The sequence below is a fragment of the Phodopus roborovskii genome, unplaced genomic scaffold (assembly GCF_943737965.1).
Source record: "Phodopus roborovskii unplaced genomic scaffold, PHOROB, whole genome shotgun sequence".
Taxonomy (NCBI): Eukaryota; Metazoa; Chordata; class Mammalia; order Rodentia; family Cricetidae; genus Phodopus; species Phodopus roborovskii.
Genome location: NW_026126558.1, coordinates 21,876,974 through 21,898,642, shown reverse-complemented (window position 1 = coordinate 21,898,642; position 21,669 = coordinate 21,876,974). Strand labels below are relative to the sequence as shown.

General features: G+C 40.0%; 1 protein-coding gene and 1 non-coding gene across 2 annotated transcripts in view; both read left to right on the top strand.

Moving 5' to 3' along the window:
• The window catches only part of Sntb2 (syntrophin beta 2), a 69,994-nt gene that overhangs the window by 24,345 nt on the left and 23,980 nt on the right, over positions 1–21,669 (top strand). Inside the window, exon 2 of the mRNA XM_051201465.1 lies at positions 16,056–16,269. Coding sequence (XP_051057422.1) covers positions 16,056–16,269 — 214 coding nt within the window. The remainder of the gene's footprint in view (positions 1–16,055; positions 16,270–21,669) is intronic.
• LOC127234786 (small nucleolar RNA SNORA68) lies at positions 18,489–18,619 on the top strand. Its single transcript, XR_007835606.1, has one exon. It is a non-coding gene; the product is annotated as a small nucleolar RNA SNORA68 (small nucleolar RNA).

Genomic DNA, 21,669 nt, shown 5'->3' with positions numbered 1-21,669 from the left:
CTATGCTTGTACTAATTTTGTTATGTTCTGATTTCTGAAGCATATAAAGATGTAGTTTGCTGCCTTGGGAAAAGTAATGATAGCCCACATCTGTATCTCTTCACAGTTTCTAAAATCCCTCCCATACATTAAATTTATTTAATCCTTGTGATGACTATCTAAAGATAGCTACCATAATTTTACACAGAGAAAAACTGAAGCCCAAAGAAATAGGATGGATACATGGATACATAATCTCTTTCATGAAGTGATAACCCTTCAAGAGGTAGCTTGGCAGGGATTCCACGCTGCTTTCCCAGCCACCCTTTCCCTGCATTGCTGCCATGGTGTCTTTTTTTTGTTGTTGTTTGATTTTTTTCAGACAGGGTTTCTCTGTGTAGCTTTGGAACCTGTGCTGGAACTGGCTTTGTAGAGCAGGCTGACCTCAAACATACCCCTGGTGCCAGTAATTATTCAGGCTACTCTATGCTGCTTTTGGTGACTCATGAGCCATTTGCTGCTTTTTGGTGGACAGCCTGATGAATATAGGGCCTGATTTTAAGTCTTATGTCTGAGATTCAAAAGATGAATTGCCATAAAATGAAAAAGCTCTGGCTAAAGGGGTTTCTGTTTATAGTAATAGTTTAAAGGGTTAGTCTTTTGACAGGCCTGGTGGTAGCATGTGAGAAGTTGAGGCAGGATAATGATTTTGAGGCCAGTCTGCACTACACACATAGCAAATCCCAACAAAAATGTAGCCTCTTTGGGATCATTATCCTAGATACATGTTTCACTGTTTGATCCTCATTCTTTCATTTATTCCTTGTATGTGTGTGTAAGTACAGACATGGATGTGTCACAGGTATGAGATTGGAGGACAGTTTGCTGTAATTGATTCTTCATCACATGTGTTCTGGAGATTGAATTCAGGTTGCCACCCTTGGCACCAAAGCACCTTTATCTGCTAAGTTTCCTCATAGGCTCCTTTTTCCTTTTCTCTATGATTATTATTGGTGTGTGTGTGTGTGTGTGTGTGTGTGTGTGTGTGTGTGTGTGTGTGTGATGTAGTGATGCTCATGCCATGGGGCATGAATGTAGAGGTCAGAGAACAACTTTGTGGGTCAGTATTTTGCTTCCAACTTTTCTTGGATTCCAGAGATTGAGCTCAGGTTTACAATCTTGCTGCATAAGCGTCTCTACTCAATGATCTCCACCTGGCCGGCCTGCCTGCCTACCTGCCTTCCTTCCTTTTTTCCCCAATATGGCCTCAAACTTACTGCATAGCCCAGGATGGCCTTAAACTCTTGATCTATGTACTTTAGTACTCCAAGTATTAATTAGGGTTACAGGTGTCACCACGGCTGGTTTATAGTCAGAATGTGTGTGTTTTTTGTTTGGAGTTTTTTGGTTTTTTGTTTGTTTTTTGTTTTTGTTTTTATTTTTTGGTCCAGTTCATTAATTAGTTCTTTTTTTGTTTGTTTGTTTTGTTTTGTTTTTTTTGAGTCACAGTTTCAAATTATGGCCATCAATCATTTAGCAGTTCTCTTGCTTTAACTTTCTGAGTAGTAAGATTATATACACAGGCCCCCATTCCTAGCCGTTTGTTTGTTTGTTTGAGACAAGGTTTCTTAAACAACCCAGGCTATCCTAACTTGTCATCCTCCTGCCTTAACCTCGAAAGTACTGGGGTAACAAATGAGTGTCATCACATCTGGCTTTTTTCTTACATCCCAAAACAGGAGTTAAATGAAATGCTCACTTGCTCTCATACTAATAAGATTACTATGTTAATCTTAGCTAAGACCTGGATACTTCTCTTTTTAGTTATAAAGACCACAGGAGCAAATTTTTTAGTCCTGCCTCATTGATACTGGCTGCTGAATAATCTGCACATCGTAACTGCATGCTGTCTTAAAGATTGGAAAAATAAAAAAAATAAAAATAAAAAGATTGGATGCTGAGCTATATGTGCACAAGGCCTTGAGATCAGTCCAGGAGAGGATTAGGAGGGAAAGGGGAGAATGACAAGAGCTTTTTAAGTTCTTGGGCTTCCACTTTCTTAGAGAGAGAGAGAGAGAGTGTGTGTTTTGTTGTTGTTGTTGTTTTTTTTTTTTGAGACAAAGACTCACTACTTGCCTGGACTCACTCTGTAGACCAGGCTGGCCTCAAACTCACAGAGATCCTCCTGCCTCTGCCTCTGGAGTGCTGGGATTAAAGGCCTACGCCACCACTGCCTGGTTTTATCTGAGTTCTGGAATAGATTATATTTTATACTTGTTGGACCGAATTATCATTGGGGTTTCTTCTAGCTCTAAACTCTTGTATGTGATTTTTCTGAGGATAGTTTTTAAGCATAGTGTGTGTGTGTGTGTGTGTGTGTGTGTGTGTGTGTGTGTGTGTTATTACACACAGTATTCCCTTCTTAGTACTGGACGTGTGTGTGTGTGTTATTACACACAGTATATCCTTCTTAGTAGTAGGCATGAAAGCCAGGGCCTTGCACATGCCAGGCAAGCCTACTACCGCTACATCTTCAACTCTACAATGAATGTACTTTAAGAACCATTTCATAGCCGAGCCATGGTGTGCACACTTTTAATCCCAGCACGCAGAGGCAGGAGGATCTCTGTGAGTTCAAAGCCAGCCTGATCTACTGAGTGAATTCCAAGACAGCCATGGCTACAGAAAAACCCTGACTTAAAAAAAAAAAAACAAAACAAAACAAAAAAACAAAAAGAAAAAAGAAAAGAACCATTTCATTCATTAATCTTATCAAATGTGATCTTTTATAGGCCTATTTAAAGTTTAGATATGTACTTAATATATCTTAGCAATGGTGAATCTTTCTCCTTTCCTAAAATAATCTCCTAGAACCAGAGGAGGATTTGCCATGCACAGAGATAAATATAATCTCTGGATAAGCACTCTTACTGATTTGTAATATGCTGATATTAACACGAATGGACTGTCACTTCCAAGGACAAACTGGCACACATCCAGAGCTATTCCACAGCTGGGCACAGTGGTGCATACCTGCAGTCCCAACACTTGGGAAATGGAGGCCAGAAGATAGAAAATTCAAGGCCAGGTTTTATTACACAGAGAATTTGAGGTCATCCTCAGCTACTCAGTGAGACTCATCTCAAAATAACCAAATAGGGACTGGAGAAATGACTCAGCTGTTAAGAGTACTTCCACAGGTTGTCTTCTGACTTTTACAGAATTACTGTGGCACATACATAAGTATATGAGCAGATGGATAAGTAAGTGTAAAAACCATCATTGCCTATTCATTATTCTGACACCTCAGAAAGAACCTGGAAAGAAGTGGTAGGTGCTTGTAAATAAATGCACTGCTGAAGGTGGAAGCAGGAAGATTGCAGATGAAAAGCCAGACAGAAATAACCATAGGGAACCTGATTCAGAGAAACGAAAACAGCCAGTCATGGTTGTGAAACCCTTAGTCCCAGCACTTGGGAGGTGGAGAATGAGGTTTGGGTCTCAGAACCTACTTGGCAGCTAGCTCATAACTGTTTGTAATTCCAGTTCTGGGGATTCTGATCCCCTCTTGTGACTTATGTGGGTACACAGGCACACATAGTACATTTAAGGAGATGGGGAAGAGTGATGTTTTCTGTCTCCCCTTTTTAAAAAATAAACTTTTAAAGATTTATTATTGTTGTTTTTATTTATGTGTGTATATATGTGTTTGTGTGTGTGTGACTGCAAAGTCCAGAAGAAGTTGTCCATCTCTTGAAGCTGGAGTTACAGGCAGTTGTAAACCACCTTACATGGGTGCTGAGAACTCAATTTTGGTTCTCTGCAAGAGCAGCAAATCTCTTCTGATCCCTGTCCCCTTCCTTTCTTTGGGCAGGTTCTCACATATGCCAGTTTGGCATCCAACTTTCTATATAGCTGAGGATTGAACTTCTGATCCTTCTCGCATTAAAGTTATTCACTACTACATACAACTTAAAAAAAATACATGTCTATCACATGTGTATAAACTAGAAGAAGGCATCAGATTCATTGGAGCTGGAGGTAAAGGCAGTTGTGAGCTCCCAACATGGATGCCAGGAACCGAACTCTGGAAGAGGAGTTCATACTCTTAGCTGCAGAGCAATTTTTCCAGGCCCACAGCAAACATTTTGAAAGAAGTGCTAATTTGCTTGTCTGTGTGCTTATATTTGAAGAGTTGGTATAGTATAGACTGAAGCTAACATTGGGTTTTTAATTTGGGACAACCTGTGGTACCACCAACTGTGTCAAGTAGTTTAAACATTGAAGGCATGATGTTGGAGAGAATTGAGTTTGGACATCATGTAAGTTAGGAGTGTAATTGGTACAAGGAAAAGAAGACATAACCAAGAATGGCGTAAGTGCAAAGAATGTTTTAAGAGGTCTGAAATTGGTTCTTAAAGGACTGCAGCAACACCTTATGATAATCATGTTATGTTATTTGTAGTGAGTTTGTATTATAGTTGTAGAGCCTGACATATCTAAAGCTGCCTTGAGATGTAAGTTCAAAGGTAGAATGAAAGAGAGAGTTGCTGGTGGGATCTGTTCTCTTATCAAGAGAAGTGTTCCCAGCTGAGTATGGTGGCACATAACTATAATCCATCATTTGGGAGATGGGGGCAGGAGGATCACCTCAAGTTCAAGGTCAACTTTGTCTATATAGTGAGAGGCCAGGATGGGTTACAGAATGAGATCCTGTCTCAAAACAAAGGAAGGAAGGGAAGGAGTGATATCTCTCTTAAATGCAGGGTGTTTCAGCTATGAAATATCTCTTATCGGCCAACAGTGGGCCTGCAGCAAAGATTGGAGAAGTGTGTGATTAATTTTAACAAAAAGACCTGAGATTAGAAGTGGGTGCTAGGTTAGACATTCAAGTGTCTGCAATGAACTCACATTGTCATTATCTGTAAAACCTCAGATAAGGCGGGGCTGTGGTGGCACACACCTTTAAACCCAGAACTCAGAGGCAGAGGCAGGTGGATCTCTGTGAGTTCGAAGCCAGCCTGGTCTACAGAGCTATTCCCAGGACAGCCAGGGCTACACAGAAAAGCCCTGTGTGGGTTTGGAGGGGCGGGGACCTTAGATAAGAATGAGAAGCTCCTCTTTCTGTCATTTCTGAAGAGGCAGCCTTTTCTGTCTCTGTCTCTGTCACTGTCTCTTTTTCTCCCTTTTCTCTTCCCTTCCCTTCCTCCCCTTCCCCCAGTAAATGTTCTACATTAAAAAAAAAAAAAAAGTGAGAAACTCTTCAAACTCTTCATTATTTAGCCTTGGGTCCCATACAGAACTATAGTTGGTTGGTACTGTGGAGAATTAATTGGCTTTATAAAAATTAGATTAGTACCTGGAAGGGCCATTATGAAGGAGCTAGAGTGTAAGAATGTGCTTGTTTAGTGTCTGGTTTTCTGCAGATGACAAATCAAGGAGTATTCTTATATACCTCTGGAATTATAAGGTCTCCCCAAAGGCTGAATGAGTAATGATACTGCAGTCTGTGATGATTTATATTTAGCTGACACTCTTAATAGCATGTAATAGCAATATAACAGTCATTACACAGATTATTATAATACAAGCCTAGAGATTAAGTAATTTGTTTATGGTTGGACAGTAATAGAGCCTGGTCAGAGTGGGGAGGATCTCAAATCTCTAAGGCAGTGATGTGTATGTTTCAGGTATATTAGAAAAAGCCCTCTCTTTTTGTTGTATCTTTTTTCTAGTATTTAGTGGTTTGTACCAACCAGCCAGGTGTGGTGGTACATGACTTTAATCCCAGCTCTCAGGAGGCAGAGGCAGATGGATAACTGAGTTTAGGACAGCCAGGGCTACCTTGTCTCAAAATAATAATAATAATAATAATAATAATAATAATAATAATAATAATAGTAGTAGTAGTAGTAGTAGTATCACCATAATCCTAGGAAATCTGATCTATTTAAGCTTCTTGATGGTTTTATGTTAACATGTATATTTTCTCCTCAAAGAAAGATGTTTAGTTGATGTTTTTGTTTGTTTGTTTTTGTTCTTTTGCTCCTATTGTTATTACTGTTCCTGTTGTGGAAAGTCTAATGCATCCAACTGGCTTTAAGCTCACCATGTGCCAAGGATGACCTTGAAGTTCTGAGCCTCCTGCTTCTACCTCCTAAATTCTGGGGTTACAGAAATCCTGGGGTTGGACCTGGTTTCATGGACCTGGTTGGCAGTCTTTCTACCAACTGAGTTATATCCCCAGGAACCCCCTCTGGTATTTTTAATTAGTATTCTTCTGTAAGAAAGAGCTGATTCTTTCCTGTATTTATGTAGTTAATTTGTTCATATCAGCATAAACTCATTTTATTTTATGGGTTGTAATCCCTGCCATTCTACTAATAATTTTGATGTTGGAGTTGTTCTACTCTTTGTTTTCATTATAATCTAATCAACAAAACTAACCAAACATTGTTATTAGTTGTTATTTGATATATAAATATTACACTGTAGCTCAGCTGGGTTGGTCTTAGTGTGCTGCAGCCACATTCCTTAGTTATGTTACACAAGGAAGGAGAGTACACAATTGATTTCATCTTTTTCTTTTCTTCTGAACTTGGTTATTCTACCAAATTGTTCAGAAGATCTCTAATGACAATAAAAGTCTGGCAGTTACAAATAGCAGTCCTTTTTGTACAGTTTTAAAAGTTGCAAAGTGGTTGCAGATATGGAAACTTGGATGAAGTTCTTATTCCCAGTGGTGGCTCTCACTGGATGTTCAGGATGGAGTGCTTGCTGACCCTGTAAAGGCAGCTATTGTGCTTGGGTTAATACTGTGTTTCCGTTTATAGTGTATCACTCAGTGTGCTGATCTAAAACAAACCATCCGGTTTATCCAGCTAGTCCAAGATACATCTACTTAGCAGCAATGAAAGAGATGGATTTCCTTGCACTTAAATGACTAGAACTTTTTGCTTAGTATTTTTATAAGTATTTTCATTGTTTCTTTTTGTTTTGCTAATATATTTGATTATGTATAACATTTTACTTTTATATTTCTATAGCATTTATTGTATTTTATATCCCAATTTTTACTTTATCTGTTGGCCTAGAGTTTTTTGGGAATTTGGTGGGTGGGACATAACTTTCTTTCTGTTTATTTTTTCTTGTTAGACAGGGCCTTATATCGGCCAGCTGGCCTTAAACACCTCATCCTCCTGCCTAAATCCTGGAGTTGTAGGCATGTAATGTCACCTCTGTTGGGATCTCATAGTGTTTTAACCCTCGGGTGTGCCATCGGGCATGCAGAGTAGATGACAAAACAAAACCGTGACATGACAAGTACCAGGATGGCGACACATGAAATTCTGGGGGATAATAAATAAGAAAGAATGTGTGCTGTCAAAAATTGGTCTTTGTGAAAGGGAAGACAAAAAACAATTATCAACAAGTGTTGCCTAGAAATTGGTATCAAATATTTTATATAAAGAATTGCTCAAGCACCCAGGCAGTGGTAGCACACGCCTTTGATCCAGCACTCGGGAAGCAGAAACAGTCAGATCTCTGTGAGTTCGAGACTAGCCTGGTCTACAGAGTGAGTTCCAGGAAAGCAAGAGCTACACAGAGAGACCCTGTCTTGAAAGATGGGGGTGGTGGGTAGGGGGTGGGAAGGCTTGCTATCTTTTGGGAGCTCTCTGGAGTTCCATCTCCAGATACCATTAATCTTACATAATTTTACTCTACTGACCATTTATGTTCAGTGCTTGCTGTCTAGACAGTTCATATGTGTTAATATATGTTTCTTTAACTCTCTCAATTACTTAGTTGGTATTAGGGTTAGTATTACATTTTTATATGTTCTTAGTGGGTTATAAAAACAATAAGAAAAAGAATTCAGGTGTTGGTGTGGCACATGCATTTAAATTCCCTGCACTCAGGAGGCAGAGGCAGGTAGATCTCTGAGTTCAAGGCCTACAGAGTGAGTTCCAGGACAGTCAGAACTATACAAAGAAACTTTTTCTGGGGTGGGGGTGGAGGGAGCCATCTGTTGGTAGAGTGCTTGCTAATGTGCCAGGGTTTTTCCTGTGCTCTGTCCTCAGCATTGGGCAAAGCCAGGTGTGCTGTAGTCACATCATGAAAGACAGTAGTATTCTAACAAAACTTTTTGCTTACAAGTTTAGTGTATTTTATTTAAACATTTTGGTACAATTTAAGAATTTAAGTTAGTAAAACTTTTTGCATACTCCCTTTCTCATTGACTCTGTTTCAAAGAAGAATGGAAAAATCTGCAGGATATGGGGCTGGAGAGATGGCTCAGAAGTTAAGAGTGCTGACTGCTCTTCAGAGGACTAGGGTTCAATCCTCAGCAGCTCCCAACTGTCCGTGACTGCAGTTCCAAGGAATCCAACACCCTCAAACAGAAGCAAAACAACACTTCATATAAAATAAAAATGAATTATTTTGAAAAAAAATCTGCAGGATAGCTGTGGTGATTCCTAACATATCTGTAATTTGTAGTCAAAGCCAAGAAGGTCAGCCTGGGCTACACAGCAAGGCCCTGTGGAAAATTTTAAAAGAAAAAAAATTCAAACTTTACATGATCAGAACTTTTCACTAAGTATAGTAGCACAGACCTCTCATTCCCAGTACTCAAAAGGCTGAGGCAGGAGGATGGCAAACTCAAGACCAGCATGGGCTATGTCACCCAAAAAAGGTAAATGAAAAATAAACGACACATTGTTTCATATGAAGCAGTACTTCTTTGTAGAGAAAGAAGCAGGAAGAGCATACTTAACTACCCCCCCCCCAAAAAAAAACATAGAAACTAAATTGCTGTGGGTGTGGTGGCCTGTGCTTGTGATTTCTGCACTTAACTTGCAGAGGCAGGAAGATCATTGCAAGTTCAAGGGCAGCCTGAGTCCTGTCCAAAAAAAAAAAAAAAAAGTAAAACTCCAGAGAAGAGGCCAGGAAGATCTGCCCTGCTGAGAACAGCAGACCTTGTGTCCTCTGTCGCCCTCTTCACCTTCAGGCCCCTAAATGGAATGATTTGACTGGAGAGAGAGGAGGATGGGTAATGAGTGAATATGAATCAGTATGAAACAGAAGGAATTTCCTGTTTCTTTACTAATGTAAGGGTCTTAAATAATCATGCAGTTTCCAAAGGCAGATTTACTAGTGGCTATCTTCTCACAAAAGCATCTAAAAATGTAAAAGCCCAGGATGTTTAAAATAAACTCATGTATTCTGTTAGAGTTTGAGGGAACTGTTACAAAGAAAAAAATTTTTAATCTATGTAAGAGGTATTTTATTTACTTTATGAACAACCCACAGCTACTTGACCATTTTAGATTAGTAGTTAAAAAGTCTTCTACCAAGGAGAAATTATACTGTAAACAGACCAAAGTCTCAGTTATTTCAGTACAGTTGGGATTTATATGTACAGGTGTGAAAGTTGATAACTTCTATTAGGATGAGTATATATTACAAAGGGGATTTAGCAGATTGGCTTACATGATATAGACTAGATAGTCCAACAGTGGTTTGTCTACTGCTGGAGAAGCTGAGAACTCAGCAGCTGACCAGTCCACATGGCTAGATTCCTCAACAGTCCTAGTCTGGCACTTAATGCCTGGAGGATTCCTGGAGAATCACCAGTCTTCAGTCCACCTGGAAGACTGGGTTCCATTGTCAGCCAAAGATGACAATAGAGGCAGCAATAAGGTAGATGCTTGCACCAGCAAGAATTAAAAGTCAGCAGGTAAAAAGCAAACAGCTTTCCCCTCATACCTCATATCTGGGCATAGGAAGGTTCTCTTAGCCAATCCTTCTGGGAAAATACTCTCAGCCACTCAGAGGCATGTCTTACAATCAAGTTGTCAATCACAATTAACCATCACATATCAGTTTATGGCACATGGACATGCTACTTAGAGTATAAAATAATAAAATCTGGCTTTGGGGAAACAATTTACCCATGTTTATCAGGAATATTTTTTTGACCAGGTAATTAATATCTTCCTGAAAAAAGATGTTCATTGCAGATCATTAAAACTAAGTACCCAGTGATTAGGGAATAGCCTAGAAAATTGTGATAGACAATGGAATGTGATATGGTGCTTCTTAAATAGTACTTAAGAGTTGGTGTGATATGGAAATTATTATACTAGAAAAGTTTAAAACATAGAGTAAAATTGGGAATCTTTTATCTTTTTCCCTTCAGTATTTATTTATTTATTTATCTCTCTTGGGTGGAAGAAAGGGGACTGGAGAAATGGCTTAGTGGTTAAGAGGCTTAGTGGGTGCTGTTGTGTTTTGGTTTGGTTTGGGGTTTTTTTTTGGCTTTTTGAGAGGCCCATCACCCCCGCTCCCAAATAATGACACCCAGAGGCTTATTCTTAGTTACGAATTCCCAGGTCTTAGCTTGGCTTGTTTCTAACCAGCTTTTGTTGTTGTTGTTTTGTTTTTGTTTTTTTGAGACAGGGTTTCCCTGTAGCTTTGGAGCCTGTCCTGGAACTCACTCTGTAGACCAGGTTGGCTTTGAATTCAGAAAGATTCACCTAGCTAATTTTTCTTATCTTAAATTAACCTGTCTCCCTTTTCCCTCTGGGCTTTTATCTTTCTTAATTCCGAATATCTTACTTTCCCTTTCATTCTTTGGCTGTCTGAGTGGTTGGCACCTGCCTTCCTCCTCTTTGTTCTCTCCATTTTCTCCATACTCTGTTCTTCTCCTATTACTCTCTCCTATCAGCCCTCCTCGTATCTTACTCCTGCCTCACTATTGGCCTTTCAGATCTTTATTAGGACTATAAGGTGTTTTGTTTGTTTTTCTTTTTTATTGACCACAAATAATCACTCCCCTTTGAAGTGGCTTTTTTTTTTTTTTTTTTTTTTTTTTTTTTTTTGAGACAGGGTTTCTCTGTGTAGCCCTGGCTGTCCGGGAACTCACTTTGTAGATCAGGCTGGTCTCAAGTGCAGGGATCAAAGGCCTGTACTATCACCTCCTGGCCCATCAGGTATTTTAGACAGGCAAAGAATCACAGCTTCACAGAATTAAATGCAGCATAAACAAAAGTCACACACCTTATGATAATAGTCTGCCACAGGCTGCCCTTGCAGAGAACCTGAGTTTAGTTCCCAGTATCACTTCATTTGCTCATAGTCACATATAGCTCCAGGTTTAGGGAATCTGAGGCCCTCTGGCCTCTGTGGGTATTACATGTTAGTGTGCATATATAGGCCAAGTAGGTACACACGAATAAATAAAATTTTAGCTGGGTAGTGGTGGCGTGTACCTTTAATCCCAGAACTCAGGAGGCAGAGGCAGGCATATTTCTGTCTACAGAATGAGTTCCAGGATAGTCAGGGTTAGGGTTACACAGAAAAATCCTTTCTTGAAAAACAAAACAAACAAAATTTTAAAACTATAGAAACATTCTTTTCTCCGTTCCTCCTCCTTTCTCCTCTCTTTCCCTTTTGAGGCAGTCTTAACTTGCTATTTAACTGATGACCTTATTTTTAAATATACATAATACAGGCATTATATTTAAAATACGCAGAATTATATATTTAAAATCAACATATATATATATAAAAGCACTATAATATTTTAATTTATAGATACATGTACAAAATAGACAGTGTTTGTTAATTACAATTACTTACTTTGTGTATGTGCTTGCAGGGGTCAGAGGACAACTTACTAGAGTCTTTTCTCTCCTCTCTGTGGGTCTCTGGGACTGAGATCCTCAGGCTTGGCAGCAAGCACCTTTTCCAGGTGAACTATCTCATACCAGCCGTGTTTTTGTTATTTGAAAAAGAAGAAGGGACTGGGCGGTGGTGGAGCACACTTTTAGTCACAGCACTAGGAGGCAGAGGCAGGTGGATCTATGTGAATTAGAGGTCAGCTTGTACTACAGAGCTAGTCCCAGGGAAGCCCTGTCTCAAAAAAACAGAAAAAGGGAAAGGAGATGGGGTTAGACTGATACTTCTCAGAATGGATAGGAGCTCTTTTACTTTTGTTTTTTCTTTGAATCTTTTTGTTTTGGATGGAACCTAAAGCTTCAAGTCCTAGGCAAGAACTCTACTACTATCACCTAGGCACTTCCTTTCATTTTAAATAAGAGTGATCCATTCAGGTAAGACAGAAAATTAGCTCTAGCCTCTGAGAGTTTAGAGTTTAGTTGACAAACATTGGTGTGTGGTTATTTTAAGAAGTGTGGTTATTTAGTAGATAATAATCCCTCCACCCCACCCCACTTCCTGGCAGTCATGAGACTTGCTCTGTAGACCAGGCTGGCCTTAAATTCAGAGATCTACCTGCCTCTACCTCCCCAGTGGTGAGTCTATTTTGAGGGTGATCTTTAACTATGAGGGGAAAAACTGAAAGCCAGTGGGTTGGTTGTAAAGGTGTCTCTTTTCAGGTCATTGTCCAGGTTGGTTCTGTGACAGCCTGGAAGCATATGACAAAAATATTAATTTATAGGCTTTACACATTATGGATGGCTAATTAGCTGGATGTACAGATAGCAATACCATAATCTCAAGTGAAATTTAACACTTTTCTTTTTCTTGTTTCTTTTTGCAAAGGTTTCATGTAGCACAGGCAAGCCTTGAACTTAGTATCCAGCCAAGATGACCATGAACTTTTAAAATTATTTTTATTTTACATATCGATCCCAGTTCCCTCTCCCTCCCTCCCTCCCTCTCGCCCTCCCTCTCGCCCATCCTCCCATGCCTCCTGCCACCCACCCCCCACTCTACATGTAGGGTGATGCCCTCCAGGAGGGGTCATCTAAATCTGTCTAGTCATTTGGAGTAGGGACTAGGCCTTCTCTCCTGCCTCTAGGTTAGTTAAGGGAGTATCCCTCCATGGGGAATGTGCTCCCAAAATCCTTTTGTGCACCAAGGATACATTCTGATCCCACTGTCTGAGGTCCCTTAGACTGCTCAGTCCTAACTGAGACCCACGTTCAGGGGGTCTGAGTCAATCCAATGCTGGATTACCAGCTATCAATCTGGTGACCCATTAGCTCCTCCTTGTTCAGGTCAGCTGTCTCTATGTGTTTCTGTAGCTTGGTCTTGTCCTTCCTCTCTGCATCTGGATTCCTGTTCGGCTCAGTGTTTAGCTGTGGGTGTCTGCTTCTGTTTCCATCAGCTACTAGATGAGGGCTCCATGATGGTGGATAAGTTAGTCATTGTTCTCATTATCAGGGAAGGGCATTTATGGTAGCCTTTCCACTGTTGCTCAAACTGATAGTTGGAGTCAGTCTTGTAGGTGTCTGGACATTTCTCTAGATTCAGTTTTCTCTTCAAACCTACAATGGCTTCCTCATTTAGGCTCTCTCTCTATTTCTTTCTCTCCTTTTTCTCGTCTATTCCTCTCCTTGTTCAACCTTCCTAGTCCCACGTGCTTTCCTCTCCTCCCCTTCTCTTTCTCCTAGCTCCCTCTCCACTCACTGCCCCCCCCAATATGCTCAGGAGATCTTGTCCCTTTCCCCTTCTGTGAGGGACTTTATATAAATCTCTTAGAATCCTCCTTGCATCCTAGTTTTTCTGGCAGTGTGAAGTGTAGACTGGTGATCCTTTGCACTATGTCTAAAGTCCATATATGAGTGAGTACATACCATGTTCCTCTTTTTGTGACTGGGGTACCTCATTCAGGATGGTTTCAAGTTCCATCCATTTTCCTGCAAATTTCAAGATTCCGTTTTTTCCCACAGAGTAGTATTCCATTGTGTAAATGTGCCACATCTTCTTTATCCATTCAGTTGAGGGGCATCTAGGTTGCTTCCAGGTTCTTGCTATTACAAATAATGCTGCTACGAACATAGTTGAACACATGTCTTTGTTGCATGGATGTGGACCATTTGGGTATATGCCTAAGAGGGGGATTGCCAGGTCCTGTGGTAGACTGATTCCCATGAACTTTTTATTCTCCTCTTTGCACTACTTGAGTACTGGGATTTCAGGCTTAAACCACCATGCTTGGTTTGTGAGGTGCTGATTGCCAAACCAGGGGCTCAGTGCATGTTAGGAAAGCAGTCTACCAGTGGGCTGCTCTGAGCCCATAGTCATTGCTCTTTTAATATAGCGGCCCTTAGGTTGGGTGTGTGTCTGCTTTGCTTTTGTTTTAGCATGTTTGTACTAATCATATTAGAGATGCTAGTTCTGAGTAGATCATTAAGAATCTTCTAATCATTGTACTTTTCAAGGGTACTCATTTAGAATGGCTTTGTTTCCCCCGGTTGGCAGCCTGGTTGCTGGCATGGCACGCTGTAAGTGTTCAAAAAGCATGTCTCTGCCATTGGCATTGATTGAAAACCTTAGGAATTTCTGCCAAGTTCTCGTGATCTAATGCTTTCCTGAAAGCACAAAGCTCAAGTGTGTGCTGAAATGCCTGAGTCAGCTGCTCAAGGGATATACTGGCTACAATCCTGCTCATTCTTCCAGGATGAAAAATCTCCTTGGTGACCCAAGGCAGCAAGCTTTTACTTTCTCCACCCAGAGACACATTTTAAAAAAAAAAAAAACATGCAAGAAAAAGATGTGTGCATATGCAAGTATCTGTACTATGTTTAAATAGCAACATTAGAATTGTTTCCTAGTATGATTTCAGCAGATATTGGTATGGTGTTTTTTGTTTGTCTGTTTCATTTGTTAGTTTGAGTCAGGGTCTCATTTTGTAGCCTTGGCTGGCTTGGAACTTTCTACACAGACCCAGCTGGCCATGAACTCACAGAGATCCACCTATCTCTACTTCCCAAGTGCTGAGATTAATTTAATAATTTAAGACAATGGCTTCATCTCTTCTACTGACCAGGGTTAATTTTTAAAATTTCTGCAGCTTCCTAAGTCAGGAGTCAGGAAGGCAAAAGAAAGGCACCCACTATTTATTGATTACTCACTGTATGCCAGAGCTTACACTTATTTAGAATCACTCTGATTGTTTAGGTGAGGACCTTAGAAGCAGCAGGTAACCACAGAGCTTTGAAGTAGCGAGGACCGAGCCAGCAAGTCCCTTCCCAAAGGCCTTTCCAGTGTGTTGGGTGTTCGTAAAACACCATTATTGGATGGCATTGGGGGGGGCGATAATGACCTACTGACTGCTGTCAACATTACTAAATAAAAATACAAGTAGCAAATAGTAAGCATACTATACTACCATCAAGCAAAATTGATGGATACACAGACAGACAGATATGTCTGTTCTTACACTGTGCTTAGCATATGTAGCACCTCTACATGATCACACGATAGTTACCTTTAGAGATGGAAATCGATCATTATTATAAAATCTTTGGGTTTTGTTTTATGTGAATATGTATCAGTGATATCTCATTCAAAAACCCAAAACCTGAAGCTTTTAAAATACATCCAAGATACTAGTGGAAAATTCCATACCTGACCTAATACTACAGTCTAAATGAAGATGCTCTTGCCTAAGTTGCCTTCAAGCATATTTATACTGTTTATATGAAAGCCAATTTCCTGTTCATCTTCCCATGTATATACAAATATTTTTTACCTCCAGGTATATATGAATACTTCAAAATTTGTAAGGCTTCTGCTGGCAAGCATATCAGATAAGGGATATTCAACCTATATTATGTATTCAAAAGAGGATTTAATGGGAATAAACTATTTTGAAAAGGCAAGGGGTTTCAGTTGAATTGACTTTGTACTTGTATATACTTTGACACATTTTTTTAAACACAGAATAATGTTTGTGTGTCTTACTCCACCCCATCCAGGTGAAGCATTCCTATAGGTTAGGGTCTAAGCCTTATTTGCCCTTTTATCAATTGGGCTGAAATACTTGCTTTAGTATAGAGGGAAGAAAGATACATTTTTCTGACATTTGAAAGGCTCTCATGTACAAAAGAGATTAAGATTGTTGTGTGTATTTCAGTGGGTGGAAACATTAAGGTGAGTTCAGAAAATGTTGAATAAAGCTCAAGGACATTAATAGCATTTGAATTTTGATTTTTACTTTGCTCTAGATGTTACATGTATGTGAATATTTCAGTTTTCATTTGATCAGAAACAAAAATACTAACCTCCTTTGCTCTTTTTATTTTGTATTGTGTTTTTTATAGTCAAGTTCATCCGAGAAGTAACACCATATATCAAGAAGCCATCTTTAGTATCAGATCTGCCGTGGGAAGGTGCTGCTCCCCAGTCACCAAACTTCAGTGGCAGTGAAGACTCTGGTTCTCCAAAACATCAGAACAGCACCAAGGACAGGAAGGTCATCCCTCTCAAAATGTGCTTTGCTGCTAGAAACCTAAGCATGCCAGATCTGGAGAACAGGTAAGCATGACTGTTGAGAGCATCACATGCTCAGCCTTACAAACTCAAGGACACAACACAGAATCAGTGCCTCCTGCCGAGTAAATTATTAAGGAGAAAAATGATATTCTGACATTAGAGATCTGTCTTTAATGTGGAACCCTGAATGGCCTCAAACCCACCATCCTCTTACCCAGCCTCCCATGTCTTTTTATAGGATATTTATTTCTTTTTAGTTTTTTGAGACAGGGTTTCTCTATAAAAACCCCAGCTGTCCTGGAACTCACTTTGTAGACCAGGCTGGCCTTGAACTTGCAGAGATCCACCTGCCTCTACCTCTGGATGCTGGGATTAAAGGCACGTGCCATCACTATCCGTCTATAAGGAAATTTCTTAATTGTGAGTAACATTATAGTTCCGAGGCCACATTGTAGATCCGGGACATCAACTGGCAATGTGACAAGTTGGCTTCACAGACCCATGTCTTCTATGAAATGCAAGCAGTGGAATGAATAATTTATAATTTTCCTTCTTGTGTTTTATAATGATTTTAATTTCAGTGACTTTGTGAAAAAGTACTGTTAGACTCTGTTAGGCCAGGGATTTGGCAGAGTGGGGGTGACTTAAAACAAACAAACAAACAAACAAAAAACAAAACAAAACCAAAAAACCCTCATCCAGAGACCTAAAGATAGGCCCAGTATGCTTTCATTCTTGTGGTCTCTGATCTGAATACACCCATCTGCCTAAACAGAGTAGGGTAAAAGAACATGGAACACAGCAAGAAACTGAAGCCAGGCTTGTCCATCAGGCATAGTAGCACTTGTCTTAAATTCCAGTACTAGGGAGGAAGAAGCAGGCAGACCTCTGAATTCAAGATAAAACTGGTCTATATAGTGAATTCCAGACCAGCCAAGAATGACCTTCTTGAACATGTAAGGCTTTCGTGTGATTTATACTTAGGGTGTTTTATGTAGTATCTCAAAAAAAAAAAAATTGTAGCTTATTTTTAAGTCTATAAAATTTTCTTGTTTATGTGAATACTGTGTGTGGATGCCTGCAGAGGTCAAAACTGGATTTAGAAGCAGTAGTAAGTTGCCCAGCATGGGTACTGAGGTGACAAACTCAGGTGCTTTGCCAGAACATCAGGTGCTTTTAACCTTGATCCATATCTTCATCCCAAGAAATTGTAGCATAAAGGAAGCATAACTGAGACAGTTGTGGTAGCTCTCACCTTTAATCCCGGCTCTTGGGAAACTGAGGAAGGCGGATCACTGTGAATTTAAAGTTCCAGATTAGTCTAGGTTGTAAACCAGTTACAGAAAAATCACAAAGCAAAAAGCCTTAATTGATTTAGTACACACAACACCAAGGAGGGCAGAAATGTTAAAACCCTTTCATGATAAATCCCTTCTAGAATACATTCCTATGGTGTGGCTGATGCAACTAGAAGCTGGAGAAAAGAGCAAAGCATGTAAAATTTCTGGAGAAGAGGGGTTGTGGGGCTAGGGAAAGAAAAAAGGATGAAGGTGATTATGATTTTACTATATTACGAGGTTAGACATAGTCACCGTGACTTTCCTTAAAACTGGGGGCTGCATTCTTGGTTCAGTCATATGCTGCAACATTTTAAAAGATGTCTTTATTTTATGTGTGTGAGTATTTTGCCTACATGTATGTCTGTGTACCACATAAATATTTATTGCCATAGAAATCAGATCTCCCTGAACTGGAGTTACAGACATTTGTAAACCATGTGGGTGATGGGAATTGAGCCTGGTCTTCTTTTTTGTTTGTTTGTTTGTTTGGTTGGTTGGTTGGTTGAGGTTTTTGAGACAGGCTTTCCCAGTGTAATTCTAGAACTCATTCTTTAGACAAGGCTGGCCTCAGACTCAGAGATGAACCTGCCTCTGCCTCCTGAGTTCTGGGATTAAAGGCAGCATGCACCACCACCGTCATGAGCCTCAGTCTTCTGCAAAAGCAACAAGTGCTCTTAACTCCTAAGCAATCTCTTTCTAGCCCCATATACTAGAAGCATTTCATAACTGTCAGGTTTGAAAGAGATCCTCAGAACCAAGTGTAGAGAGCAATATGAAACTGCTAAAATTGTAGTAGACTATCTGTATGTATGTTTGCAGCTCAAGAAACTAGGACAGGGATTATGAGAGGGAGAAAGCAATCATAAGGGAGATACAAGATAGTAATGGATTACATGTAAAAGGAAAGCAGAATGGAAGCCTCTGGCACCCAACCCAAGAACTATTGCTGCCTATAGCAGCAGTTTAAACAGTGGTGCACACAGCAAAGGGGCTTTGTTGCCTTTGGGGAACTGTGTGGTGCCTCCCAGAGTAAATAAAGAAGTTCCACAGTCTTGGGGGTGGTGGGGGAGAAAGGAGAACTCAGTGAGGGCAGAAGGGGAACCAGCTGGAGAAGAGAACAATTGAGAAAAAGTATGCGGGTACACATACAAAGATGCTGTGGTGAAACCTAGTGCTTTCATCTTATCAAAAGTCAAAACACTGCATAATATTGGGGTATGTACCACATCCTTCATTCCATTCAGATGATCCTCATATTTAGCCATGACATGCTGTACAAGACTGGGGCTCAGGTGGCTGAGGCTAGTGTAAAGATTCAGTTTAACTGCTGAAAAGGAATTTTTCTTACCTGAAATACCACATTTGAAAATGGCTATCTTTTTATAAGATACAAATGAAAAGAAACTGATGGTTATTCTATGAGGGTGATGCTTTAACTTGCATTACAGTATTTTCTAGAGAAAAGCAAGCAGCAGACTTACAAGTAGCTGGTAGGGATCACATCTAACTTTGTTTATTTCCAGGATGTGAACATGTCCTGTTTGTCTTAGCAGGAAAAAAAACAAAAAAACATACAAAATCATGACCTAAGCACACTTGAGTTGTAAGACCTAGAAGACAGAGCCAAACATGTGGGCTGTAGCATTTTGGCCAAGCTATTTGTTTTCTTTACACTTCAGTTTCCTTTCAAACAAAATGAAAATTCTATGAGGGTTAAATAAGAAAATGGTTATAAAATTGGCAGAGTTACATTCTTAAAAGTGTGTGGTATGACCTGGAATCCCATGCTTAGAGACAGAAAGATCCTAGGGTCTTGCTGGCCAGCCAGCCTAGCTAGTCAGTGAGCTCCAACATCAGTAAGAATAAGATAGAGTGTGCTAGAGGAAGATAAGATGTCCATTTATTTATCTGTAGGGTTCTAAAAATTATTTTATGAGTATTTTACCTACATGTATGCCTGTGCCCCACAGAGGCCAGAAGAGAGGCCAATGTAACAGATGGTTGTGAACAACTATGTGGGTGTAGGAAATCAAATCCAGGTCCTCTGGAAAAGCAGCTGGTGCTCTTAACTGATGAGCCATCTCTCCTATCCTAACTGTGCCTTCTTGATAGTCACCTGAGCAATTTTTAGTTTGGAGTTGGTTGTCATGCCCATTTTGTAAATCTTTTTTTGGCCACACCATTTTGTTTTGCTTTGGTGAACTTAGTGAGTAGAGTGAGTTGCCATGTCAAGTGGTAGATGTGGCAGGGAATGGTGGTGCAAGCCTTTAATTCCAACACTAATTCAGCCCTCTAGAAGCACAGGCAGGCAGGCTTTCTGTGAGTTTCATACCAGTCATGCTACATAGCAAGACCTTTCCTCAGCAAACAAACAGATGTTAGGTGTGTGTTTTGTTTAAAAGGAACTCCCAGGGCTAGATAAATGGCCCAGCGGTTAGGCTGCTCTTCCAGTGGACTGTTCATTCCAGCACCATGTGGCTCACAGCAATCTGTAACTCCAGTCCCAAGTGATTAGACTCCTGACCTCCATGGACACCAGGCACACACCTGGTACACATTCATCTATGGAGGCAAAACATTAACACATTGAACACATAAAAGAAATCTAAGAAAGAAAAAAGAAATTTCCAGGCAGGCATTCTTTCAAAAGTGACCTGCCATTTTATGCTAACACCAACAACAGCTAACAGTGTGAGAATTTCCATTGCTCCATGTTCTTGCCAGCATTGTTGGCATTAACTATTCTGACGGGTATGTGGTAGAATCTCATTATAGTTCATCTTTCATTTCTATGCAAAGGTTTCACTAAAACCAAAAGGGAAGTGAGTAAATGAATGTTACTGCCTTTGCCCACCTGAGTTTCCACTGCCTCACTAGATGCTTCTGATAATTATGTGTTGTGTTGTGAAACTTGAAAACTAATGAATTAATGGTGAAGTCCATGAGAGAACATGAGCCTGTTCCTTAGCAGGTAGCATAGTGTCCGTAGGAATGTAGAATTTTGCTGTTGGTGGTGGTGTTTTGTTTTGTTTTTGTTTTTTAAGATGTATTTATTTATGATGTATATAGTGCCTGCATGCCAGAAGAGGATACCAGATCTCATTGTAGTTGCTGGGAATTGTGGTTGCTGGGAATTGAATTCAGGACCTCTGGAAGAGCAGGCAGTGCTCTTAACCTCTGAACCATCTCTCCAGCCCTGGTGGTGGTGGTTTTTTTTTTTTTTTTTTTTTTTTTTTTTAAAGACAGGATTTCTCACTGGGCGGTGGTGGCACGCCTTTAGTCCCAGCATTCGGGAGGCAGAGGCAGGGGTATCTCTGATTTACAGAGCTAGTTCCAGGCCAGCCTCCAAAGCCACAGAGAAACCCTGTCTCAAAAACCTAAAAACAAACAAACAAACAAACAAAAACAAAAAACAGAGTTTCTCAGTATAGCAGCCCTGTCCTAGTACTCACTCAGTAAACCAGACTGGCCTTGAACTCACAGAGTTATACCAGCCTCTGTCTTCCAAGTGCTGGGAGTAAAGGCATGCATCACAACTGCCTGGCTGAATAACAATTTTAATCTGGTTTTTGCATTCACTCACAGTTTCACATCTTCATTCTATTTTTTAGTAAAAGGTACATGTGAAGTTTGTGCTATAAAAATCACAAGATTATTACTAAAAACTCATAGGTTATATCAAAGACATAACCAAGTAGATAAAGTAATATAGGCTGAACTTAAAATTCCATGCTTCTATCTAAATATTGATTTGACTTATCTGTTCAAATTGTAATTAAGTTTCCCCGGAAATCCTCAGTGGTTTGAGTACAGGCCAAAACCTCTAACATTGTTGCTGCGCCCCCGTCCTATAGGCTCAGTTACTGGCAGACTGCCTCCATGTGTGCTATTAGCAGAGCTTTCATTTCAGTCATCCCTTTAAAACAACTCATCAAGCATTATTATGTTGCCTATGTTAGTTTTGAGGACTGCTCCAAGTCAGACTCTTCTGGGTCCTAGACTCAGTTCTGCTTGGGAGTTTATTGTTGTCTTGATTAACTCCTTTCCAAGAATCTACAAGATTTCGCTTTTCATGAATGTTGGTGATCCCACCTACAAGACA